The sequence below is a fragment of the Zootermopsis nevadensis genome, unplaced genomic scaffold, assembly GCF_977971745.1.
Source record: "Zootermopsis nevadensis isolate Lab colony 2312 unplaced genomic scaffold, Znev_1.0 Znev_ptg000021l, whole genome shotgun sequence".
Classification (NCBI taxonomy): domain Eukaryota; kingdom Metazoa; phylum Arthropoda; class Insecta; order Blattodea; family Termopsidae; genus Zootermopsis; species Zootermopsis nevadensis.
In genome coordinates, this window is record NW_028259153.1 from 21,804,233 (window position 1) to 21,831,707 (window position 27,475).

Sequence of the window (27,475 nt, forward strand, 5' to 3'; positions counted from 1 at the left end):
ACAAACAAAACATTTGCAAAATATATGTACATAGAACTTTTTATGTTGGGTGTTTGTCATAATATTACTTAAATACTAGTTCGTTAAATATTCACAAAGTGAACACGTACATCACTGTCCATATCAGTTTGACAGTCCACTTGTCTGCATGATTCATCTTGAAGCAGATGGACAGATTTGGATTAAACTTGGTATAGACATAACACCGATGCCGCCAACCAAAAAATAATACCTTTTAATTTCCTACAACTGATAATGACAGACAAACTTGTGATTGACACTAGCGTCAATTACAACAGAACAATACAATGATGTAGGATTACACTTTGCATGTGAAATAACAACATGGTGGCTGAATGAAAGAGATAAAAATTGATGATTTATAAACATAATATTTGTGAAAAAAAACAGACTTACAATATTTAATAATATAGTTTAAGAAAAAACACTTCAGTATATTAAAACAATATTCATATAAAACATTTATTGTACCTGACATCATTTGGATGGAATTTATTTAAATATATATTTATAGTGGTAACATCACAGTGATTTCACTTGCAGCAAACATATTGATATAAACAAACATCTTATAAATTACTGTTAGGTTGACCACCTGTCAACACAAATTTCATGGTTTTAATCTACGCGTTTACTAAAACACACCGCGTCTCGATCTTAACAAATCATCTACAGTATAAGACTGTAATCCTGAGACTTGCGGGGTGAGGAAGTGGGGTGAAGGAGGAAAGATAGCGTCAGCCTTAGACGCTTCGGACTTCCTGCATTCCTCGCAAGTCTCAAGGTTACAGTCGCGTACTGTACTTCTCCTGTTTTTTTAAGATCAGTGTTGCCAAGTCTCAGCATAATATTATGACAGTTAAAAATAAATTTCAAATCTGGGGCAGGAGCCTTGAAATCAGGGGAACCTTAACTCAAAAGTCAAGGGGGATGTTGGGAGAGTGTTACATGGAGGTGGATCTGGTTCTGATTTCATTTTTGTACCACAGTACATGAAATACACAATTTGAAGCTCAACCCAGATGTCTACAAAGATCAACATTTTTCCGACAAAGTCAAGTCAACCTAACACAATAACGACAAGGATTATTACATAAGGGACTTAACAACTATATTCTGTTTTAATAAAAAATAAACATATTAAAATACCATCCATTTTGAAGTACAATAAAATCACGTGCAAGTTGTAACTGCAATACACACCACACGTACAGCGTCACTTGCATATACAGAATAAATCCGTCAAAAATACATTCCATAATCATTTATATACCAGACAAATGATGGAACATCAGCCGATGTAATCATCAGTCTGCACTTAACTTTTCAAATCTATTTATTACTTGTTCCATCCATGCGTCATCACGGCGAGGGCTGTACTTGCACCCTCTGTACGACTTGAGTTTCTGCGTCAAGTAGATAAGGTTCCGCCAGTTTGCATCGTTCTCCAGGAGATGCGGGTTGCCCACGATTATCAGAAGCGAACAGGCTCTCGTGACTGCCACGTTGAATCTCTGTGCGCAAAGCATTAAACCTAACTGCAGGATGATTCCACAGTAGCGTATTACATACGTAGAAAATTTATTCCGCTCACTGTTCAGTTTACTTTATAAAATATAATCGCAGAATGGAGACAGGTGATATTCACTGCATATGGGACCAATGGATTGTGCCCGTAGTAGCGTATTAAACACGCAGAAAACTGAATGTCCAATCTCGTTTGATTATGAAAACTGTACAGTTTGAGAGCACTGAGAATAGATTTAAGAACTTAGTAGTTTCCCTCGCGTTGTAACCAATTTCTTGGTTTTGGTTAATTTCCCATCCTATATTCTCCAAATCAACAAGCAGAAAACTAAACTACAAATACTACAAATTTTATTATTATTCTTCCTGCTACTATTGCTATTTGGGGGGGGGGGGGGGACATACCTTAGCATTCGCTACAAAGCCCAATCCAAATTTGCTGTCGTGGGCGAGTAAGTTCCGATTGCTTCGAACGGTGGAGATGAGGATCACGCGCTTTTCACGGCCTTGAAATATTTCTGTGGTGCCAACCTCGACGTTCTCCCAGCCTTTCTGCTTCAGCCTGTACTTCAGTTTGTACACCTGTCTGATATAAGGTGCTATGATTCCTATATCTTTCTGCTCTACTGGTTCACGTGATGGTCCACCTTCCAGGAGTTTGCCAACATAACAAACCACAGCATCCAGCTCATACTCGTTGAAGAAACTGAAACCAATAGTTCTTTCGCAAGTGAATATCTTGAAGCCGGTATCAGGTGAACAGTCACATACATCTCATTACACAATTTTTTCTATTTATTCAACACCCTCGGGTGCTAAATATTCTCCTCCGCAACTATTAGAAATTGCATACAATTCTGTATGTTATACTTTCATCATGATTTTTGTTATGGTCATCCGAGTTACGTTAATAATGTAAACTGCATTTAATAAACATTATATATCCAGCTGATGAAGACCCTACTTGCTGTGAAACATTGAAACATCCACCTATGATTTGAAAAATGCCAAAAAAATAAATAAATAAACAGCCAACGCAGTCGTCAGAAGGTAAAGGAACAATCTGATAACAACCATCTGACATTACTGTTTGTAGTTACGAGACTTTTCGCTTAGCCACTCCCACATTACAGATCAAACAGATGCCATTCATTCAAATTTGCCACCTTACATACACTAGAACCTCCCAATGATTCCATACGCAATGTGAGTGTAAAAAAGCAAACCACGCCTTGATCTTTAATGAATATATTAAGAATGCTGTAAAAGAAGTTAGACAGAAAAGAAGAAAGATAATGATGCTCCTCATACGTCGGAATATGTAGTGTAGCGTAACTTGTGAATAAATCAAAACACAAGATAAATATGTAAGCCCATCCAAGGCTGGGGCCACACGACCGTACAGAGCGCGTCCGTCGTAACGCACGTCATGACGTCCGTCATAGAATCATGAAGGGGCAAGATCACAGAACGCAACGGCATGTTCCGGCTCCAATGGGGCAACTGATACATCACACTGCGATCGTATGGTGTCCTCACCTACGCCCGTGGCAACGAACGTACTTTGTACGGTCGTGTGTCCAGGGTCTAAATATATACACTTTGAAAGATTACTTTTATAAAATAATTTTAAACAGTTATATAGCTTTGAAATACATTTCTATATCAAAGCTTTGAGTCCGAGCTCAGAAGCTCTGCAAAGCTCAGGCCTGAGGTTGGCTCAAACTCCTCTAAACAGAAATTAAAACAAGTTCCAATATGAAGAAAGCAGAAATAAAGGAAAAAGTGGGAACATCGCTGTTACCTGGGAGACCTGCCTTCTTTCTTCTCGTGACCCAACACTCCATGAAAAACGACAGCAAGGTTAAAACGTGGATCATTTTCCAAATTCTTGACCCTGTCATTGGTCACATCTACGCCACATGCCGGCTGCAACATGAAACAAAGTTCTCAAAATTGCTCGTCATTTTATTTACTATATAAGATCACGAGAAGAAATGTTCAAAGCAGCACACATTTTCCAAAAGTAGTTTTCACAATCTTTTATACTCCAATGACCTTGTTTGTGTCTCGTAGATGGCATTAAGAAGTAACATCACGGGACGTGAGGAGCTGGTGCTGTAGGACGACAGGCTTGTTCGTCATTTGTCGTACAGCCCACGCAATATGAAAAGTCTTAGGAAGAAGAAAAAGATTTACTTAAAACAGACTGTTAAGTGTGGTGCATATTTTATAGAAAAAGCAGAAACATCCTATACAGTATATTTACACCCTCAATTATATCTACAAATAAATACAATTTATCTCTAATAAATGACAACAAATCTCTCCCACAAAGAACGCATTTTAAATGTCAGTGTATTTCAAAATAGATTATATTTATACACTGTTGTTGTTGTTGTTTCTTGGCTCTACAACCCAGTTGTGGGTTTTTGCCACCTCCTTTTTGGAGGTTCCTTGGTCTTGAGTAGTGAATGACCAGGCCACTGACTGCACAATTTCTACTCAATGCTGATTTGACTGCCAGAGCCATCTAGCAGTTAATCAGGAGATTTGGGCGAGAAATGGTTGCTGAATTTTGCTGACGAAACATCTCGTATCATGCTCGATATTCATACATTACCTCCATTATGTATGACTGAAATTTTCATACTGAACCCCTTCTGGACATAAATCATTTCAAACATAAAAAAAAAAATGTTCCTGATAAATCTAACGGGACAGTCTCGGCGTGAAACAAATGAAATCTGAACTTTCATATACTCACTATCAATTCTCCATCATAAAACAAAGTGTTTGGTAACTCAAGGATGAGTTCGTGAGATCGGAAGTTACGGCGTAATTTGGTGATGAACCTGTTATTATAACTTCCCTCCTCAGTGTTTTTCATGTACAGCTCGCATTTCATCATCAAACGCTCCAGCAGCGATAATCCTGCACATCATGTGACCTGTGATTAGTGGCATCTCACAAAATAAAGCAACAGAAACAAGGATCAGATTATTGCAACTCAAACTCGCTGCCTCCTTTATCGGGGAGCCACGACGACAAGAGGCAAATATTTCCAAATTTTCGGGGGTTGGAAGCCTGTCCTGCTAAAATGATACCCTCGTCCTTCTCGTGTGGCTCTGGTGACCAAATGACGGCAGAATAATTGTTACAACACTGTTTGACGGATCGACCGCACATGGAGCTTGTTCGTATGCTCAGTAGTCAACTTGCGAAGAACAAAGTAGCGAGTGTTTTTACACAAATAATGTACAGTGTAAGACTGTAATCTTGAGACTTGCGGGGTGAGGGAGTAGGGTGAAGGAGGAAAGTTAATGTCAGCCTTTAACGCTTCGGAATTCCTGCATTCCTCGCAAGTCTCAAGATTACAGTCGCGTACTATACCTACACTGGCTATAACATCGATGGAAAAAAATGCCATGAACTGGAACACACAAATGGAGAAAAAAAGTAACTCACCGAGACCAAACCCCTCTGCTTTCTTGGAGTGGCACACCGGCCCCAGTTGCAACGGATCTCCAGCAAGAATTACCTGACCACCTGCTTGATCTCTGGAAGCTTTGCCAAGGATTCCTGCCAAAGGAACCAAGGCTCCAGGCTCCAATGCCTGACCACACTCGTCAATGAATACGTGCGTGAAGTCGGCACCGTTTACCTTATGCTGTAACCTACATCATAAGACATCGTCGAATGATTAGCACCTGTGAGATCCCAGCACACCTGACAGGTTTTAGACTACATTTAAAAGAAAAAGAACTTCACTAACTTCCTCATAATACAGATATACAATATCACAAAAAATGCATGTGGGCCCCCCAAAAAAAAGACATTTGCAGACCGCACGTGGTCTGTGAGCCACGTTGGGAATCGCCGACTCCAAGCAATAAAGATTTTTTTAGGAAATAAATATCAACAGATACTTATGGCTACAACGTGCTTACTTTTCTGAGTTGATCAAGGTGCACACTATAATCCGGTAACTCTGTATCTGCTTTTCGTCCGGAAAGGAGTACGTGCCTTCACTACGATTGCTGTATGGGTGAAGGTCTTCTGGAACAGCAGTCCTGTCAAACGACACATATATCACCCCATTCATTACCTAGCACAAGGTTTGAGACTCGGTTGTACGGAGAAACACGCGTCCTACTTCAGACTCCATCTCACGCTAAGTTGGTGCACCTTTTCAAAAATGACACTTTGGAAAATGAATCGCAGTAGGGGAAAATGCCAATACGTAATTTCAGCTGATAATACACGTGACAGTACAATCATTTCAGACCATAAGACACATTTTCTCTGAGGAAAATGCTGCTTAAGATTCAGATGATAGCGGTGGTCCGCGCTGCGACACCGCGTCGATTCCAACATTTCCGAGGACAGCAGTACCGACAAGAGGTTCACACGGCACCACAATCCAGAACGCCAATACTGACATCTTCACAATGCAGTGAGAACTTTGAATCTTATAAAATTACTCAGTTTTGCATAAAGCAGCCTTTCCCCACTAACTGGAGATAATATGTTATGTAAATTTGTAAGTTTTAAATAATTCTGTGGGTACGACAGAACATTGGAAGATAAAATGGTTCCGTGGAAACAATGCTCTAAACCTGATATTCCTTGCCATAAACTGCATCCTATAGCCAAAATAATGCAGCGGAAATCCAGGCGTACACAACGCAAAGCAAACAGATGAAATAAAAATGTACATGAACAAACCAATTTCATGTAATTGTTCTCATTACCAATCTCGAGAGGATGAGTGCAGGCGAAGAAGTTCCTCCGTTGTGCAGTGAGCAATGAGCTTCTGGGCCAACAGATCACAGGCAGCATTCGAAGGAGCACAAACGAGAATGTAAGATTCTCTTATTTTCTTCTTAACCTGCGATAAATTAAAATAGATCGTTATTATCCACGTGATTAAGCAATTTATATCAGGCATCATTGAGAAATATGATGCACTATTTATCCTCCATTGATCGTTGCTGAAATCTTTATGGTTGTCAGCCAAACAGTGACTGACATCGTAAAATTTCAGTTCCTACAAGTTACTTACCGTCAACGAGACAGTAGTAGGATTTACAGACGGAATTACAAAATACGTAACAGACAATCGTGAAATAAATTATGAACTTAAAATGTGTTCACAGCGAACAAGTCTTTGGTATCAGAATATCTATTTTCCATGAACATTTAATAACTGGATATACACAGAAATTATTTAATTTCTCCCACATTTTTAACACACAGAACGCAATGCGCAGGCGCATTCGAAGTTCATCAAATGCGATGTTTAACTCGTACTTCAGCATACCTTTTCCTTATTAATTTACCTGCAAAATGGCTTCAACAACAGTCACGGTTTTCCCAGTACCTGGTGGACCGAAGATTATGTATGGCGCAGGACGGGATGTTCCAAGGAGAATGTTTTCCACTGCTTTCTGCTGTTCTGGATTTGTTTCAATCAACGGGTTGATGAACCTGAACACAGAGAGGACAACAAAATTCATAATCATAATCCCTGGAACAAAAACAACATCAAGTTCCTGAGTATTAAATCAAAGAAAGTTATACGTCTTTTAAAGCCACTCTTTTACCATATGATATATCAAGACCCCCATCCGAAGCCAAATATGTCTAGACAATAAAATTCTTGAAAGGGTGAATGAATTTAATTATTTGGGATATAATTTAGCCTTTAAAGACGAAAGGGATATTTCACAAAAAATTAATGAATACACGAAAACAATGGGTATTATCGATAATGTCTTCGAGCCCTCATGTTCAGAGACATACCCGCTTACGCCTCTACAACATTCTCGCGAGACCTGTCCTCTCATATGGAAGCGGAGCTTGGACTTTAAAAAAACAGGATATTAGCAGAATAACAGCTTGCGAAACGAGATTCGTGAGAAGAACTGCGGGATACACCAAACTTGAGGAACCTGCAATAAACTACATTTGGCAACATCAACAAAATTGGACAAATCACGTGGACAGAATGACCAACAGTAGATTCCCAAAGGCAATTTTGAAATACCGCCCTGCTGGGAAAAGATCTCTCGGCCGACCTCAGAAGAGATGGACGGAAAATACAAGACCGTAACAGGCCTCGCGGCCTAATACAGGAAAGGATGATGATGATGACGATATATCAAGACCACGCACGGAATACTACTACAGCTGTTCCAAATTTAAAAAAATAAGATGGATTTAAGTCAAATTGAGTCTCAATAAAAACATTCAATTGATTCAAAAGTTATTAGTCTGGAAAGTCATAAATGTATGCAAATATTCACACATGCAGGCTTGCGAACGTAACACTTCATGGTCCTAATGGTTTATAACAAAAATATAATATAATCATGGGAGAATATTCCTTTTATCTTAAGGCCACATCTGTCTTTGATTTCTGACACAGAAATGTAGCCACTGTGCGAGACCCATTAGCAAACAGCGTAAAAGTAGTCTCCATAACGTTACATATTTTTATGCAGTAAAACTTTATTCAGATAAGGAACTTGTCCCATGATGATAAAGTTTCATTATGAAACAGTAAGACATAATAAACACGAAAACAAACGCGAGAGTTCAAAACCAGAACATACAAAATATAAAATCATGTAACATAATACTATGAAGCAGGTGGTAACATTTATATTGCCAACTATTAAGAAACATTATTTAAATAAATATACAAACAATTAATATGATTTTAGGTTAAGCAAGAAGCATAAAAGGTGCAATATCATAAAAATCTGCATTGAGCGCTAAAAGTAATCGGCCAAATAAATCTCAGCAACAAAACAAACGAGAAACAATCCCTTACTCTATGTGCCCTTTTATACGGAGCACAGGAAAGTTGAGGTCCGTAGGGAACACCGCATGAAACATGCCCTTGTCCACCAGTTGGTCAATTGCTTGATGCATGACATAAAATGGGAAACGGTTCAAAGTGAATCTCACGCTGAATCGCAGGTCTGGATTGCTCTCCAGACTCTCCATTAACCTGTAGACAAAAATATTCTAATAAATAAACTGAACTGTTTCCCTTAACTACACCACAACCTTTTTCTTCTTCTTCTTCTATGGCTCTCCAGTCCGTATTCGGTCCATGGCCTCCTCAATTCTCCTCTTCCATTTGGTCCTCTCTTACGTCTGTCTGTCCGAGGCTTTGATCGAGGTTTCGAAACATCTTCCTTTTTACGGTGCAAGGTTGTTAGCCTTGCGACCAACCCCCAACCTGGAGGACCAGGGTACCTGTCTTAGTCTGGCCTCTCCCCCTCGACCAATCTGGCTAGGGAGGCCCTACCAGGAGCTCTTGGGGTCACTGAGGAACTCAAGCCCCACCACCACAACAAGGTGCAGGTACCATTAAGTGTGGCCACCACAACCACGTGACATTAAAAAAGAGCAAGCGTCATTGTCTTCAGTGTAGTTACGAAGTAATGAACGTTCAGGTTCTGTAAAAGTTGAGGAATTTCTAGACTAGATAAGTGACTGTAAGCTTAGTTAAAACTAAATTATATATCCATCATATGATATCGAAGATGACGTTTCTATTTACAACAGTATTATCAATAAAGTTAATTTTCTGACAGAAGCCAAGTTGAAGAATTATTTCAAAAGACAATGCACACGGATACAAACAATAATTTAATTTCCTACTCCACTTATGGCCGTAAAATCACATGGACACATACCATACTTCTACCTCCAGCTGATCAGCGTTATTACTACTCACTTTGAATCAAAGTCGCAAATCCTGATGTAAGTGTCCGTGACGTCAGCAACGAGACATTCATACTGAGTGCACGCCCATTCATCTCTCCCTACAAACTCTTTGATGTATATCAGGTCTCTCTTCAACACAGATGGCCGCCGCTCAGCAAGTCCTGGAACCTTACAAAAAAAAAAAATAACTTTTTGAACTTTGCGTCTCGACAGCACCTAGATCCCACGACCTGTAAATTATTCTTCCTCTTTTTAACAAATTTCACAATTTTATTAATTATATATGGAAAATGAAGACGTAACTGTAGAAACTTAAATGATCAGAAGATTAGACAAACTAGAACTCTGAAGTGAACTTATCTTCTGGATGAAAGTTCCTTACTCACTTCACTTAATAATGCTTTGTCAACTATACAGGCTACACTGTGTCAAATGGGACATGACATTATCATAAATTGTTAAGTTAGGAAGAATGAAAGAGTGGTTATGATGTTACACATAACAGACACACACATACAGAGGTGATGAAGCAAACAGGTTCATTTTTGCAATTTTATTGCAAATACATCCAAAGATCTAATACTGTTCAATACGTGCAGTGTGATCAACTCTGCAACAACATTATCTGTATCTGTAATAAAGAAATGTACACCTTTACACTCATTACAGTTTCTATCATGTCACAGTAACAAGAAAGCGTGCCAAATAAATAAATATAAAAACAGATATGATCTACAAAATGTCTGCCAATCCCCAACACGACAAAGTCAACCCACATCACACACATGATATTTCAACTTACCTCCAACTTCAGGCATTTGTCACTAACAATTTCAAGAGAAACATTTGACATGTTGTATCGCTCCAGACTGTACAAGGTCTCATATTCATCCAAGTAGAGGAGCGAGTGGAAATAATTTGCATAATTATCTTTACCCAGATTATCATCAAACAATGTCCTGGAAAAATCAGTCATATCTTTTTATTTTAACACAATCCACAAATTTTGTAATACTATTCCTTGATTTTAAGACGCTGTCAATTGTAAGGCACGCCCCTGATTTAGTATTTGATTTTCAGGGGGTGAAAATGTGTATATTACGATAGGAACTCTAAATATCCAAACACAAAACTTCTCTGTATTAATACTTTATGAATCATCCCATGACTAGAATCATGGACATGAATATCTTCCTTGCACTTCAGTCACACGATATAATCTTTTGACATCGATTCACAGATGCCATGAAATGTAAGACACACCCAAAACCAGAAATTACAAAATGTGGAAGTCTTAAAATCAAGGCAATACAGTGTAAGATTTGAGGTTTTCACACAAGAACCGGGAATTAACTTACCAATAAATGGCATTACCAGATACAGCAGTCTAATGGTTATCAATACATTGTATTCATAAGATCCTGGTTCAATACTAGACTATATTTGTCTACAATATCCGATATGTTTTGTGGTTTTCCTCAGTCCTTTCAAGGAAATACTGGGATGCTACCCTAACGCAGGTCGTGACTGCTTCTTTCCGCTCCTTCCAGACACTTTTGACTACCGTCCACAGCCGACATCATATTTTACGCTGTATAAAATATGTAGTTGTGACAATAAGTGAACAACAGGAGGTGAGAATTCCACCTGCATTAAAATGTGCCGATATGAACACATGGAAGGAACTTGTCATTGACTCACAAAAGCGCAAGCAACTGCTTTGTCATATGCAGGTCTATGCCATCCCAAGGCAGAAGATTCTGTCCAAAAAGTATTTTCAGCTCGTCTGGGATGGAGTACTTCAGCAGTCGCGTGATCCGCTTCCTGTAACATGGTACCGCAAAGCTTTAAATTTTCATTACATTGTAGGATCTGTATTTTGCAACTCAGGGATTCTCACCTCACCTTTTCTTATCGCCTTGACGGTCACAGGATTATAAAAGAGCACAATTGTCACAATAAAGTTAACAGAAAACCTCAACTATGAACTTACCCATTACGCAAATTCCCAGGTATAGTAACATTCCCACCAAGCCACGGTTCACCAGTGAACGGACTCTCTTTGTGTGATTCTGCGTTACCAATCGAGTGACCCGACAAAGTCACATTCACAACCTGTAACCACACGTGCACTTCTAAATACTAACACATCACACACAACTAAAAGCATCATATCCTTAACTGACTGCATTTGACAAACCCATATTATCAAAATGGCAGCTTGACTTGCGAACTCCTGATGGAAGGATGTATATATAACTTAGCGTACCCAAAAAATGATGATAACTTTTGTGGATTAGCTCATAATAATTTGTTACACTCAGTTACTCATACGCATAATACAATTCCAAGTCAGAATACATACCATCGTTTTAATAATGTCAAACACTTTCATCGAGGAAGATGTTTCACGTTCAAACGTGAAACAAACAGGCACACCGTAAGTTCCAATGCCACAGTTTTGGAATGTCACTTTAACCATATAAGACGCACCTGCATAAAAGCATAATAAAATGTATTAATACTGGTTAGATTCATTCTTTTAACAGCAGAGGAGGATAAAGAAGAAAAACTAGAAAATATAAATAAATAAATACAACATTTATAAAAGTCAAGTTTAAAAATCAGCTGGGAAAGATGCAGTCACAACAAGTGGTGAACGAGATAGCGACAAGCGAGATACTAAATATAATAAAATTTGAATAAAGTGTTTATCTGGAAAGTAAAATTTCACCATTCCAAGAAGCAGCCCAAGAAATATCCTGCCTCTTGCGTAATATGGGAGTTTATTACTGTTTATAACACTGGGTCCACATCTGTGCATTCTGCCGTAACACACCAGCATAATGCAACAAATGTTTCCAAGGTTCAGGAGTGGATGAAATGGCTCGCATTCTGGTAAATGTCCGCATTTTCTCTGGTTGTGTAACGTAACATCCTTTGACATTAACCAAAACACCAATTGCAGCCATGGATCGGGTAAGCCACAAACTAAATAGGAGCAAATATTACGTCAACAACAACATCCACACCTGTGCATCTGTTGTAATGTTACAACAGAATGAGCACTGACCCAGCTAAGAGTCCGTCACTGGACTCTATCCTCAGTCATATGAACCCAATCCACAACCTATTTAAGAAAAATTTTAATAATATTCACTGTCTATGCCTACAACCTCTCGCTTAGCTTTAAATATTCTCTTCCGCATTTCATTGTCAAACACCCTCAATGCGAGGTGCACAATGTTCAAGTATCTACAAGCCATCTTTATAGATATTTGACTTTACCTTGCATTCTGGTAATGAGATATGAACACATACTTAGTTTTTTCTGCACTTATTTCTACACTAATCTTCATATTATCATATAATAGTTTTTCATTATTTGTAAGACCAGTAAAATTGCATTGAAGTTAGAGGGAATTCAAAGATTGATTAAATTCCACCATGCTCACAGAGATGTAATTTGTAACTGGAAATTGTGGGGGAAAAATAGAGTAGAGAAGGCGCAGACACACATAAAAGAAACATTTAAAGCAGGACAAAGAATGAGAAACCTTCATCCAAAGATGAATTAAACTGATGAAAACAAATAGATGATGTGTTATTATAGACTGGACACATAACACCTATGAAAGGACAGAGAACAGAAAAGGTCCTGTAATAAGGCATACTGTAATTGAAGCGTCAATCGAAGACTCGTATGCTCAAAAAAGTTTTGGGGTTTATTGCTGTACCTTTATGTAATCGAATCTTAACTTCAGCACCAGTGGAGATGTCAAGGTCATCTTCGGCTCTGAATGCCTTGTAGGGGTGCAGTAGCATCACTCGTATTAACGTAATGTACCGATTTTTCATGACTCCAGTGTACATAACCTCAAATTCATAATCGAGCTTCGATGTTTCTGTATCTATCTGCAATCAGAGGTACTAATGGCAGAACGCACGGACATTACACTTCTTCCCCATTATTTGGTGTCCATGGGATATGAGGAAAGGCAATACAGAAATTCCTTGGTTACTGCGATACATGCGTCCCTGTATCCCCGAATATGAAATTAATGGAAGGAAAATAAGTCAGTGCAGAGAGTGCGAACAGCAAGTGGTTGCTACATATTCAGTATTGTCAGTCACTTCTCCGCACAACACCGATAAGTTGTTCGAAAACCATGCCACATGTTATACATGGTAATTCACAAGAATGCAACCCAAGTTTATAACAAAGTCACCTGTACTGTATTATAATGAATATTCAGATGAATAAGATGTGAAATTTGAAAACTCAATGTCTAGTACAGGACAGAAATGTGAAGATTAAATATACGTTTCTTCTATACATCGAAGTTAGATGTCCATTCCCACGTAACCTCCTTGACGACAGTAAAACTGTCAGGTGTGCCATATAAATAATTATCTGAATAAGTCTACAAAGCACAGTCCCTTCTGAGAAGCTGATAGTCACTCAGCCAGTCAAGAAATTCTGTCTTTCATAGAAACTGAAGGTTCGTTATAGGATTCACAACAGGAAATCACCATTCCTTAACCTGAACCACATTATGGCAATCCACAACCTACCACCCTATTTCTTTCAGATCTATTTTAATATCATCATCCCAACTACACCTACGTCTTCAAGTGGGCTCTTAAAGGACTACTTATAAGTACTTAAGTGTACTGAAAAGAAGGATAAATAATACATTACAGCGATACCTGCGAAGCGAAGTGTCTGATAATTGATTGAGACACGAGCATAACTCATTAGTATCGTAAACATAAATAACAACTGATGACATAAAGTTCTAAATTTTCCCAAATTTTCAACTTTTATACCCCCCCCCCCCCCCCAAAAAAAAAGTGCCCAAGCTTACAATGCTCTTCACAGTGCCATCTGCAGATGACGGTACTTTATTTCCTCTACTAAACACATCAACCTTCACGCCATGCCGATCCTTAGCCTTTGTTTTTCTGAAATAAACACAAGAATGTCATCATCAGACTTGGGGGGGGGGGGGGGAAGTATTTGTTCATTTATAACAAAACAGAAAAAAAATTAATACAAAATTTAAAAAACTTCTTCACACTGAATGTTCCTAAAGCAATTACAATCTCACATAGTAATGCGCATGGTAACAGTTTCTTCTCACAGCCTTCAATCTGTTCGACCAATACGCAGGCAAAACCAGAAAAACCATGTTACACCTCTTAAAAACTGGTACATCAGCGTGTTCATACAAAACAGACACCAAAAGATTTTTTTTTTGACAAACATCTACAACAAGATTTGATTAAATATGACACTGTGCCTTAGATCGGTGTTGCCGACAAACATGAAAATTCCAGCATCACATTTTTAAATTCCTAATCCATTTCTATTATGATAACATACAATAGCTGATAATGAATTCCTAGCGCCAGCATTCAAGCTGTGTACTGGTTAACACCTCTGCTTCATATTTTCCAGGTCATGGGTTCAAATTTTATCGCAGATATTAGAAAGTGGGTATGGACTTCAGCTTCCCTCCCTAGGGCCACGACTACCTAATCTTGCATCTATTCTTCACATTAATTATAATTTGTTCATCTGTTTATATGACATAAACCATGAAAACAAAGCAATTCATCAATTACTTACTATCACAAAATGTAATAATCTTCCTTCTGACGCTATTTAGTTCACATACATGATAGCACTTTTTGGTAAATCTAGTAAATTGCCCACCTATAATAAATGGAAAATCTAAAGTAGTAAACACCCAAGGTCATAAATATTAACCCACAAAACCCACAGCATAAGAAAATGGGGATAGATACTCAAATAATATTTGACAATGAATTTTACGGCGAACACACCTCCTCTCCTTGAATAAGGCAAGTAGATAATTGTACTTATGACGACGTTCCTCCAAGTGGATGGTTTGAAATGCAACGCTATCCTCAGCCTCAATTCCACATAAATGACAGAATGTTGGACCCACTGCTCCACGACTTTTGTTCTTCTTTTGCTGCAATTTCTTGCCTCTTGCTTTGGTCATATTACTAGGAACCTAAAAATAAAATTATTTAGCAATTATTTCTTCTACCACTATTACTCTCTCTCTCTCTCTCCATGTTGTTGTATTTTAAAAAGTAATATACAAACCACTGCAGGTACCATCTTTCTTTGTGCAGATTATGACGATGTAAGGCAAGGTTAGGTTTGGTTCATGGTAGAATCTGTAACAAACCATAAATCATTTACATGAGTTTCTATGCCACAATGTATTTAAATCTGACAGAAATCTGTTCTACATAGGAACAGAAAATGTAATTGTAACTTTACATTCCCACAGAAAAACTAACTCAAGAGGATCAGATCAGGGAAGCTGAGTGTAACAAAAAAATTGTAAAAATGTCATGGGATGATAACATTTGGAATACATGGGTATAAATTGATTGGATATGTTCTAACATTAGACTTTTGTATTGTTCGTGATAAAAATCCATGTTTTATAAGAACAAAATTCCTTTTAATTATGCACAACTACGCGTGATTTACTGCAAGGGCACTAGCATCATTATAAATAACCCAACCTTAGCATCATGTAAAAAATGTATGTTACAGAACTTCATGGTGAATAAGGAAGAAAAGATATGTCAACAGAACAGAAAAAACTCATTAATTGAACATAACCTTTCTTTGTGGAATTACAGAGGGTGGAGGCAGACCATAATTTATACTTCTGCGAGGTACAGTGACTTATATTTAACACAAAGCTGGTGTAACTTTACAATGTCGATGACAATGGGTCAGATTTTGGCTAGTAATAAAATATAAATTCACTTATGTTAGGGAATTTGAAAATAGGGTCCTATTTCTAAAACGATTACGGGCCGAAATGGTAAACATACTGTAATAAAAGTTATTCCTATTAGCCAAGTACTGTTAATCTTACCTTCATCGTCTATTACGCGAGATAATACATACAAAATATAAAAACATTTACATAATCATAACGAGCATCCACTAACAAAGAATCGACATTCCTAAAGTATAGTATCATTTGCAACCTCTCACTTTCACTGAAAATGCAAACCCCTTTCTTTCAGTTATCACATTCATCAAACTACACATTGCGCTTATAGAATTGCGGGAATTCCCTGATCATCAAGAAACTTATCAAAGTACCAACTAGACCACTGAAAGTTCGAGGCAAAGAGTATTAGTTGTAATTATCGAAGTGCATCTTGATTCTTTTAACATACAACAACAATAATTCCAAATAATCATGAAATAAAATTAAAGTATATTACCTGCACCCAATGCAAGTAGAAGAAATAACACATTCAACACAGCCAACGACAGTCACTACCACCATATCTTGTAACAATCTCATAGGTACACTGATCACATAGGCAGAACTCTGTACTCCATTTCCATAGCGTTGTCATATGACAGGGATTGATAAGTACAAGTCCTTTGTTCTCCGATATCAATCAAAGTAGATATGTGGGAATTAAAGGGGCACATATCGCAGAAAAGCGAACTTTAGTCATGATTTGAATTTTTTGTATTATTTATCAAACCAAAGGTGAAAAGTAATAAAAACATTTTTGACTCCAACTATCATGTTTTGCCCATTATTTTATTTGTCCTAACTCAATTCTGACCTATTTGACATTTATTGGGCACATGCAAATAAGTAAGACTTTATTATTTGTTAGGTTATGTATTTTGTTGGGGACAAGGAAGTTGAAGATTTCTGTCTTCTGGGTCATGACAGAGGCAGTATGAACTCTGAAACATTGGTTAACATCGACCAGACTACACAGCGCAACAACCCAGAAGACAGAAATCTTCATACTCACCACTGTGAAAACCTCAAATCTGACAAGGAAGTTGTTTGTGTAGGAGCTGTTAATGAAATCTATGGTGATGACTTTTGGTGAAATGGGGAAAAAATAAACTTTCTGGACCCTAGAAACAGGTTTACAGGAGAACTGAACTGACATAGTAATTCCAAACTTCCTTTTTCAGTTTCCTTGCTTGGTCAATTTGTGATAATCACCTGGTGTATATACCATATTTATTTTGTGTAGAACTTTTTTAATAAGTCTAGAGTCCCTGTCAGGAGAAGTACTGAAACACTTTGTTGAATCTTGCATTAGCAACTAATATTGCAAGGAAACTTAACAACCGTGTGGGTTCTATTTTGGGTAAGACAGCTGCTGGACAGTTTTAGACACATGGTTAGTGATGGGATCCGATACATATTTCATTAGGTCCTTTATAGATGAAATGTGAATTTTTTTTGGTTATTCCAAACAGGAAGGGTAAAATATAAAACCTCCTGCATAGGCACTTGTAGCAAAAATCTGTGACCTCAAACAATCTGTAAAACATAAACTGTAACAAGATAGATATGAATAGAATATGCTGTCATATAGGTTCATGGGCCTACACATGTAGAATGGTATTCCATATGATTGTATTTATTTATTCAGTCTGTCATATAAGTTCCAGATTGTGGGGAAAGACTCCTTGATGTTTTTCCTCCACCTTCTGTATTACATCTCTTCTTACATATTTCCTAACTTACACTACATATCTAAATAAAATCCTTAATCTAACCTCTTCACGTACAGTTTCCATAAACTAACACAAATGACAATAAGAACTACTTACAAACAGAAAATAAATTTGATGGCTGAAATTCTCTGTTTTTATAGTTTTCTTATTTCAGTATTAAAATCATCAAAACTGGTGAAACCACTAAACACATTTCATAAAAGATTATTCTATGAAAAAATATATATAGTATATAAAAAAAATCTGTGTGCACCTATCTTATTGTTGAAATTCTTTTATTCTATTCAGTATCTATTGAAATAGGCTATATCAAAAATCAGTGCCTTTTTATTCCTAGAAGATGTACCAGTTCAAAAATATGCCACTAGATGGTGAGGAAAACATATATTATCTAAATAAAATCATTAAAACAATGGCAGGTGTTACAAGAATATTTTGCAGAGAACTATTCAAGGTGGATCTGGGGTTCTCACAGCAATGAGTCTGACGATGGCTGTCTTCTGGGTTATATACTGCCATGTAGTCTGATAGAACTATTTAAGAAATTTAATATATTCCCCCCTCTAGAGTGAATTCCTACCCTCATTAGTGTCTTTTGATGTGGACAACACACAAATGAAAACATCACATTTTAGATTTGTCATATTTAAATTTTTAGGTTGGTACTGGGACTTTCTCACCACTCTCTAAATTTCCACATCGTTTCAAAGATCGCACGATACATGGTTTGCTGTGTAAGAAGAGAGTTATTTTCCTTGTCGACTGTTGTACTAATTAGCTGCAAAGGTGCAATAAAAATAACCTGCAAAGCCTTTCACTGCAGAACAGCCTGTTCATATATAGAAAAGGCCGCAACTGGATATGATGAAGCAGTTTTTTCAGGTTGCTTTATTTTTTGAGAAGTCAAATTTCCACATCTTTGCACTGTCCAGATCTCACACTGCTAGATGCTATCCTGTGGGAATTTATAGAAAAAAACTTTTGTTAGGATCCTATGGGGGGGGGGGGGGGTGTAGGAAGTATGGGAAAACAAAACACATGTAGTAAACAGCATTTCATACAAAATCTTGCACACCAAATTTAAGTTTGTCTTCTAGGTAATTGCACTCCCTTCGAGCATGTATGATTCCAACAGTGAATGCAGTAATAAGTATTTACTTCTGCTTTATACTTAATACTGGCTCATAATGCATTTGCCATTCTTGCGGTGTTTTATGGGAGTTTATTTTTTACAACACCAATTCAATATCCAAATTATTTTCCTTCAAGTACGTCTCCAAACCACACAAGTTTAGCAGTTCAGAACTCTCCAGATTCTCTTTCACTTTATATATAATTTTCTTTAAATTATAACAGTTCTGTACTATATACATCAGCGATTCTACTTTCACACATCTATCAAAATTGACAACTTCCATCTGCTTCCACCTGCCAGCAGTTATGGCATTAACTATCACTTCCTTTTGCAGGACATGAGCCTGCGACAACTTCAAAGTCTTTAATTTTGTGTACACAGACAATAAAATGTCATAACTCATCAGATAATATCCCCTTACAGCCAAGTGCTCTAGATTCTTATAATGAAGCAACGACAGGTCATCAATGTGAAGGGTATAACTGTGAACTGATAGATGCAGTGTTTTGAGTCGTGTACAATAAGTGATGCATTCCATGGTGACACCTGACACTTCTTTCAATTTTAACAATGTCAGCTGCTCTCCTCTCGACATTAAAAATGTTTCGATGCAGGAAAAGCGACAGTTGCTAACTGCCAGTTCTCGAAGATTTGTCAATGCTTTCAAGCAGATTAGATCACAGTCAACACCATGAAGGGTTAGATGCGAGAGATGACACAAACTCGCCAAATCATGCGAGTTTTTAAAGTGTGTTGTTGTCAAGGATTTTAATACCAGCGGAAGCTGACTAACACCTTCTAGAACGTCTTCTTGGTCAGATGAAAAATCCTCAAGTTTGAGAAGTGTGTCTAACAACTGAGAACAATACTCTTTGGTGATGGATGTGCCCCAGATGTTGAGAGTCTTTAAGTTCTGGAACTTCTTGACTGACTCTACACTCTGGGCTGTTACCTTCTTAGAAAACATTACACTCAAGTGTTCCAACTGCCTACAATGACAGGCTGCAACTTCGAGTACGCTGTCAGTGCAATGCTTAACATAATTGAATACAACCAGGTTCCTTAAAAATCCCATGTTACTTACAATTACATTTCTGACTGCAAGTTTAATGCTCTTAGTAGGTATTGCATGTATTTTCAGAACCTTCAATTCAGTCAACCTGTGCAGCTGTTTGCACAGAATAAGACAAAGACTGTCTGGGCAGCGTTGCAGCACCAGCTTAGCCATGCATGGGTGAATCACGGCCAGCACAAGCATATCAAAAAGAATCATATCACAATCATGGGCAATCATCGCATCATAGTAACACAGATATTTGTGTTCCTTTGCCACCTGTGATAGGGTATCCAGTAAATGAGATGAAACTTTACTGGCTAAGATCCGAGGCAGGCCAGGCTGTATGAACTGCTGAAGTTCATCCCAGTTACAGTTGTGTGCTTGTGAAGAGACTAAATTCCAATAAAATTTTGCGACGCCATAACGCCTATTAGTTAATGTTGTAATACACTGTTGACTCATCTGATATACAAAGTCTGCAATAGACCTCAAGGCCAATTGCGTCAAGGACTCAGGCTGTCTGCGGCGCAGCATCTTGAATCTGGTCACTTCAGTCTGAAACTGAGAACAAAAAATAACAGCTGTGACAAATGAGATGACCCATCTCTTCAAACGGAATGAACTCCACACCAAAGACCACTTGCAAAACTCAGCTTCCAAAATCAAATCACCAAACAGCAAAATCATGATGCATATTCTAAAATAACCGTAAGACTTGCTAAGTTTAGCACGGGTATTTTGCAACAGATTATACTAACCCTTTGAATGCTATTAATGACATATTTTGAAGATTTCCGTCTTCTGGGTTGTTGCACTGTGTAGTCTGGTCGATGCTAACCAACATTTCAGAGGTTATACTGCCTCCGTCAACAGGGCGATTCACAACCCAGAAGACAGAAATCTTCATACTCACCGCTGTGAAAACCTCAAATCTTACATGACATATTTTGTTAAGAAACACTAGCTACTCGTGTTCTGAACATGTTTTTAGTATGACGTAGATGAAATTAAATATACCATCTCCTGACTGTACAAAATATCTGTGGCTTTCATCAAAGAAACACAGCAATCAAAATATTTACTTCCCAGTATCTATCATCATAATGTACCAAATTCTTAGCTTGCTAAATCTAATCCAGTTATAAAAGACACACTGAATTTCCTTTATTAGACTGCTAATGAGAATTTGAAAAAACAAGGGCATCAGAGACCAAATTAAAGAAAACGGAACATCTTCATTCATTTCTGTTTCATTGCTACTGGATGCAGATAAAATGTCTTCTTTCATGTGCAACTTCGCCTTTAGGGGATAAGCCATGTCAAATGTTGAGAATTATTCATTTAGGCAAACAACCGACACCAGTTACAGCAGCTTCATATGAGGGATACTGCTGAAAACACCTTTCTTTTCTTTCCAAATGATTCTTCTGAAGCAAAATGGAGCAGAATATCAGAAACATTGCTCAAGGATAGACCCATGTTACTTTTCCAAAAGATATTATTTTCCCAGCCATTGTTAATATCCTACAAGATGTGATGTTGCACAGTATTAAGGAGCTAGTCGCCGGGTGACAACGTTTCAAATTCAATCATAGATCTTAATGTTGGGAAAAAAAACCAATAAGAAAACCTTAAAAAGTCTTCAAAAATATGCATTTATTTCCCCAATATTTTACAAACAAGATATATATGAAATAAATACAACTCAAAACAAAAAACAAAAACAATAAAGTAAGTACTTTGCTGCAGTGTTTGATTTGAAGGAGGAGCCAGGAAATGTAACAGATACAGAAAAACAGCGAAGGAAGAGAGTAGGATACAGCACTACCACACTGATAAAATAAAACATCACATTATTAAAATTATTTAATACATTTAACCCTATTACTACTGTCCCCTGGATATCCCATGCTAGTTCAGACCTTAGTGCATCACTTTGCTCGAGACATATCTGACGAGATCTATAGTCAGTTACAGTCAGAGATTAAAGTACTGATTTATTAACTGAATCAATCATACGAGCTCTAATGAACGCGTCTCAGAACTTATGATTTCTCTGCAGAAAACATGGTATGCATCCGAGTTTGCAGATACCTACGTGCTCTATACTCACTCATGCAAGTCACATCATTAAACACAAATGATGAGCCCGTCTTTAAGGTGTTAAATCCATAAAAGAAATGCAATAAAATATCATTAGTATAAAGAGCGACATGTTCTCCAATCTTATTCAAGACTTAGCAATAATAAATACCATCATAAAATGCAAAAAAAAAAAAACACACACACACAACAACAACCTCGATAAACAAACATTTTATACAAACAAAAACAATAATAAATGCAGACTGGGCACACGTCCATGCAATTCAACATGGTGGAATGTGTTTCAGTCAATAACAAAAACCATGTGACTTTATAGTGTAACCTGTTCTTAACACACGTTCTCTTATGTAATAAATATGTGAAGGAAAAATAATGATTCTGGATGCAATTCAGGTATCATTTGGAAATACTTGCGTTGGTCTAATTTACTGGCTTGTTTAATGGTGCTGTGTAAGCTTTCGGGTCTTTAGCGTCAAACAACAAATAAAATTACAATGAACGATGAATTGACAATAATGAAATAGAACACAACTGTCACTTCCTGGCTACCAGCTGCAACTGCATAACTCACCACCAAGCACTACAAGGTTTTCCGAATGAGTTACATACTGCTCCATAAAAGCAATAAAATTAAATTGCCTTTTTAAGCAGTTCCTGCCAGAATCCAGGAGATGACAGACACATTTAATTTTATCAGCATTATAAAGAATTTGCCTGGAGGTCAAAGGAGATCCATAACAAAGCCTGAATCATAAAAGGGCAAGATTTTAGTCATGCACCCACAGAATATAAATGAACAATAACTACCAACCATCAATAAATTTCCCTAAACATTCTAAAGGTTCATTACTGTGCTAACAAAAACCACACACACACCAACAACTCAAAAAAGTTCTTTATCACAAAAACAACAACCAATGTTTCTGCAACAAACATGACTGTTGTTATGGACATCCACCATTTTTATTTTTCTCAAATATGTTTCAGAAACTGGATCTATTTCTGTCTTCAAGTATAAAATGGTGGCAAACGAGAGTCTTGATCTTATAATATCATACAATATTTGTTCAGTAACTTACTTTAGCAAGTGCATTCTAACAATTCATTTGTTTAAGAATATTTGAGAAACTGAGTTCTACATCAGCTCTGGGAACAAGGAGTAGAAAACAACAGAGTAATTAGGTTATCGTATTGTCTAATATATTTTAATTTATCAAGTGCTTAATGGGAACATACAAAACATTGGTTGTAAAATAGCATAGAAAGTAGTCACTTTAGATATGTAGGGTAAAAGATACTTAAATTGATCTTAAGAGAAACAAACAAGGTACGTGTGAACCGATTCATCCAGATGAATGTCTTCTAGGATACTGTGTCATGACTTCTCATAAAAATTGACTGCTTAATGTCTCCATTATCAGAGCGATGAGGAAGGCTGTATAAACCTCTCAAATGACAGTCAATTTATAAAAGACTGCACATCGCAACATCCCAGAAGACAGTAATCTCCATACTTGCCACTGTGAGAACCTGAAACATCACTTGGTTTTATCGTGCTCAGGACAGCGTCCAAAGCTGAGATTTTTTAAACACAGTAATGAACCTCGGATTTTTCAGCTTCATCAGATGAGTAATCTTAAAGGTTTAAACAAATTTCCTTTAATTAATGGGATGAACCTTAGGGCTTCCTCAGACTTTCAAGTAAAATGGAGATTCAGACTTCCTGAAGTGGTTAAAAAGTATTATTTTACATTCCGATTTTAATGTAAGTTCAAAATTTAAACTTCTGGCCACAGTCTGGGGCCCAACCAAACTTTCAAAGATGGAGTTACATTCCATAGTAAATCTGAAGTTGACTATTTTAACATTCATTCAGTCTTAGTAACAGTAACCAGAAACGACTCGAATCATCACAAATGATCGATCTCCAGTCCTATATACACTACATCAACAATTTTGTATCGCACTAACGATTAGTAACAGAACCAGGTCCCAGAAGACTTTACACAGATACTGGGACCGTTACCTACATAATACCTTGAACTGCATCATCATCACCAGTAAGCTCAAAACACTGACTGCTATTCATTACATCTAATTAATGTAATAAGTATTCCCATTCACTATTTTATTATCTATAATTTCTGACTGGAAAAAAGCATGATCCTTGAAAGCCTTCATTTCAGCTGTATCGAGCTGTCTGTTTGCAGTATCAATGTCATTCTTGATTGTAGTAATGAGATCATCTGTGAAAGCAAATACATTTCAATATCGATGACTGAAAATAAGTGGCTATGCAGAGCAGCAGAAAAGCCAAGTAAACCGAGACAAAACTACACACTATGAAAACTCATGGGTAGAAAGAAATGTACTTAAAACTTCCCATATAGAAATTATTTACTCTAAAATCACTTTTGGCTTCATTTGTCTGTGTACCAAGCCTGAGAGCAATCCATTTTCAAAACATAAGATAAAGTAGCCTAGTAACATAATGGCCTACAAACCACAAACCAGAAGACAAACATCAACTTCTTCACCACCTTGAGAACCTAAAACCTCATACAAATGTTGTGGTTTACGTGGGTCACCGTGTATTTTTAGGATAGTAAAACCAAGAATGTTATGACAGGTTTGACATGTATAGCGGATTTTAAGGCCTAGGAATTGCAATCAGAATTTTGGTGGGGAAACTTCTTGGAAAACAATAACATGGAGGAATGAAGATAACAATAAGATAGCTCTTATAAAACAGGTTGTGAAGATGGGATGGAAATGGATCATGATCAGGTATGATGTTTAACTTTTGTATTAGCGGCACTGAACTCTGAGATTCTAATCCAGAAGTGTGTGTGTCATTTGATTTTGTTTACGGTGGACATACAGATGAATAGAAATTACAAATTGTGGGAATATGCTCTCTCATAAACACTTCTGAAACACTTACCCAACGTCCAGAAGTCCATCTCTGGTCGTACGTAACCAATAATACAGATTCTTAGCTGTGAACCATAGAAATCTGTCCCAAATGCATGAAGTATATGAGTTTCCTGTGACAAAACGCAGTACAAGAAATTAAATGACAATGTAATTGTTACACTTTAATTCAACATCCCAACAAATGAATGTAAAATACATACCATGGATTTCTTACTGTTTTTAAAGTATGGATTCCATCCAATGCTCATTACCATCTTGTGTACTGGGCCATTATCTACTGTGGCCCAGCCATAATACACTCCAGTACCAATATCTTCTGGCAGATCATTCACTACTTCATCTGGGAAATTTGCTGTAATGTATTAATAATTCTCAATCCATAAGACACAACAAATTCTCATTATATAAGGGCTCAGGCAAATATCCTTCTTGGAAACAGAATTATGCATTCAGTATTCACATAGGAGTTACAATGTCAGTGTTGTAACGCAGAAGAGGCAACATGTTCGTCCAAAATGCCAGTATCTAAATATGAGTCCACATGGTGTTACAACCTAATGACCAATATTAACATCTTCGCAGCCATGAAAACCTCAAATAACATACAGGAGTAATTTTCTGTGGAATAAAATTCAAGGTTCTCATTGAGATGAGTATGAACGTGATTGTATTATGGGGTATTGCACCACGCGGCCTGTAACGTTAGATGCAGTAAGCTCCTCTGAAATGTTGGTCAACATCCCATGAGTTTACTGAAAATGATTACAATTCATGTGCTTATCATCTTACAAAACCTTAATTGAATTAAACTTCTCCAAGAGAATTGACACCATGTAGTCTTCAGAGAACCTCAAATCTTAGAATCAAGAAAAGTAATTACCAAAATACATGGATATCACAATAATAAGAACAAATTTTCCACTGTTCTTCAGTTTCCATGACTTACCATGATAAGTCATGTGACACTCTGCAGTGTGTAGGTGTTACCAATGTTTTAGAGCAACCACCAACAAAAAATATTACAATACTAGAAGAAACCAAATCTCATACTCGAGTAAACACTGTTCCTTCATATTTTGTAGGTCCCAGGTTCAAATCCTGGCTTGAAGACCAGCTACCCAGACTGAGATTTCTAATGGTTTTCCTTAGTCCCTTTAAGCAAATACCAGAACAGCACCTAAAATTAGGGTATGACAACTTCCTTCCACATCTTTTCCAGTTCATTATTCACCATCATCCTCTCACTCAATGCTATATAGTTTGAGATATTGAAAGCATCATTAAATGAACATTCAATAAGTAAATACCAGAAGAAAGCTTGCTAATGAAGTAGCTTATATGAGAATGATAAACTGTATTAACATTGTAGAATTAAAGAATATAGGAGAATACTTGTAGAAGGTTATAGGTAAATGAAAGAACAAAATTAGCAAGCTATATCTGGGAATAGGAAAGAGTGGGACAGGTTTCTAGTTATAAGAATGTCTGCTTCGCAAGTTTACAAACATAATTAATAACACAGTGACAAAGGGGCTTTCTGTGTAAAAATCACGATTATAAATCAAACTGGTTGTGAATCCAGTGAGGAGAATACTACACAAATATAATGAAGTGTGCTATGCGGGTTATAATATTGTTGGCAACATTCCACCTTCCAAGATAACATGCGGCGGTAATCATGACAAAATATAAAATACTGGAAATTAAACAGTTGACATTAAGCACAAAATATGCTTCTCGTCCTCCAGTCTTCGCTTACAAGGCTGCAAAAATCGTCCAGCCGTAACAAATTCACCGTTACGATGGCAACTGCGATGTGCGATAAATTTGAACATTCGACGTGGCTCATTCCCGAAAACTGAAGTTGCACACAAAGCATATAAAACACACAGGATTCAAATTCGTACAGATCTAAACAACATTAACCAAAGAATGGCTACCACAGCTTCGTTTTTCAGTTCGATCTGATGAACAGCTCAGAAAATTATTTCTGTTTCTTGCACCATACAAGCCAGCTGGCTGAACCCAATACTAACCTAATTTCTACGCACCTGTTGGGATTCCTAGATCCTTTGAACCTCTTCCGAAACCTTTTACAACTTTTCCTACTGTAAAATAAGGTAGTCCTTTCATTGCCATACTTCTTGTTAACATTTATAAGTAATACTACTATTACCCTTTCTACAATAACATGTAACGACTGACCACACAGTCCGACATCAATACGAAGGACACCACAGATGAGCCACGGATTATGCTACCGGACCTTAGCGAGGAATCAGCATGAACACATTCCTCGGAATTTCTATTGCGGTGCCTTCAGCCGTCCATCATTTCGAAATCAAAATACTATTCCTGGTTGCTACAATACTTACATAACCTG

At 37.2% G+C, this 27,475-nt stretch overlaps 2 protein-coding genes across 10 annotated transcripts; both read right to left on the minus strand.

The window, feature by feature from the left end:
- Window positions 1-353: 353 nt before the first annotated feature.
- Window positions 354-17,621, minus strand: LOC110830159 (putative RNA helicase mov-10-B.1). Of its 7 annotated transcripts, none has more exons than XM_022064714.2 (19): window positions 16,582-17,621; window positions 15,443-15,504; window positions 15,142-15,335; window positions 14,160-14,256; window positions 13,029-13,206; window positions 11,657-11,784; window positions 11,285-11,406; window positions 10,993-11,115; window positions 10,094-10,250; window positions 9,302-9,459; window positions 8,387-8,566; window positions 6,891-7,038; window positions 6,303-6,439; window positions 5,499-5,621; window positions 5,017-5,225; window positions 4,316-4,482; window positions 3,353-3,477; window positions 1,954-2,254; window positions 354-1,535 (listed from the first exon to the last, which is right to left on the minus strand). In XM_022064714.2, the coding sequence occupies exons 2-19, from the start codon at window positions 15,443-15,445 to the stop codon at window positions 1,329-1,331; spliced, it is 2,757 nt and encodes a 918-aa protein (XP_021920406.1). In that variant the 5' UTR covers window positions 15,446-15,504; window positions 16,582-17,621; the 3' UTR covers window positions 354-1,328. The 7 variants fall into 7 exon arrangements, 6 of the variants coding, with proteins under 6 accessions (XP_021920406.1, XP_021920401.1, XP_021920404.1 ...); XM_022064709.2 differs by having other exon boundaries at window positions 15,431-15,504; XM_022064712.2 differs by lacking the exon at window positions 16,582-17,621 and adding an exon at window positions 16,224-16,549.
- A 123-nt stretch (window positions 17,622-17,744) lies between these two features.
- Window positions 17,745-27,285, minus strand: Rfk (Riboflavin kinase). 3 transcript variants are annotated; one of them, XM_087352392.1, is made up of 4 exons: window positions 27,144-27,285; window positions 25,293-25,444; window positions 25,100-25,202; window positions 17,745-20,610 (listed from the first exon to the last, which is right to left on the minus strand). In XM_087352392.1, the coding sequence occupies exons 1-4, from the start codon at window positions 27,244-27,246 to the stop codon at window positions 20,600-20,602; spliced, it is 369 nt and encodes a 122-aa protein (XP_087208518.1). In that variant the 5' UTR covers window positions 27,247-27,285; the 3' UTR covers window positions 17,745-20,599. The 3 variants fall into 3 exon arrangements, with proteins under 3 accessions (XP_087208518.1, XP_021920417.1, XP_021920418.1); XM_022064725.2 differs by lacking the exon at window positions 17,745-20,610 and adding an exon at window positions 21,686-24,401; XM_022064726.2 differs by lacking the exons at window positions 17,745-20,610; window positions 27,144-27,285 and adding exons at window positions 21,686-24,401; window positions 26,039-27,122.
- Between the last annotated feature and the right edge of the window lie 190 nt (window positions 27,286-27,475).

Coding starts and splice junctions, on each gene's coding strand:
- LOC110830159 (XM_022064709.2), bottom strand. Junction 14,257..15,141: donor GCCTTATTCAAGGAGAGGAG/GTGTGTTCGCCG, acceptor TGTTTATTTCAG/AAAAACAAAGGCTAAGGATC. Junction 3,478..4,315: donor TTTATGATGGAGAATTGATA/GTGAGTATATGA, acceptor TTCATGTTGCAG/CCGGCATGTGGCGTAGATGT.
- Rfk (XM_022064725.2), bottom strand. CDS start 27,246: ATGTTAACAAGAAGTATGGCAATGAAAGGACTACCTTATTTTACAGTA. Junction 25,445..27,143: donor GGATCTAGGAATCCCAACAG/GTGCGTAGAAAT, acceptor AATACATTACAG/CAAATTTCCCAGATGAAGTA. Junction 24,402..25,099: donor GATGGACTTCTGGACGTTGG/GTAAGTGTTTCA, acceptor TTGCTTTCACAG/ATGATCTCATTACTACAATC.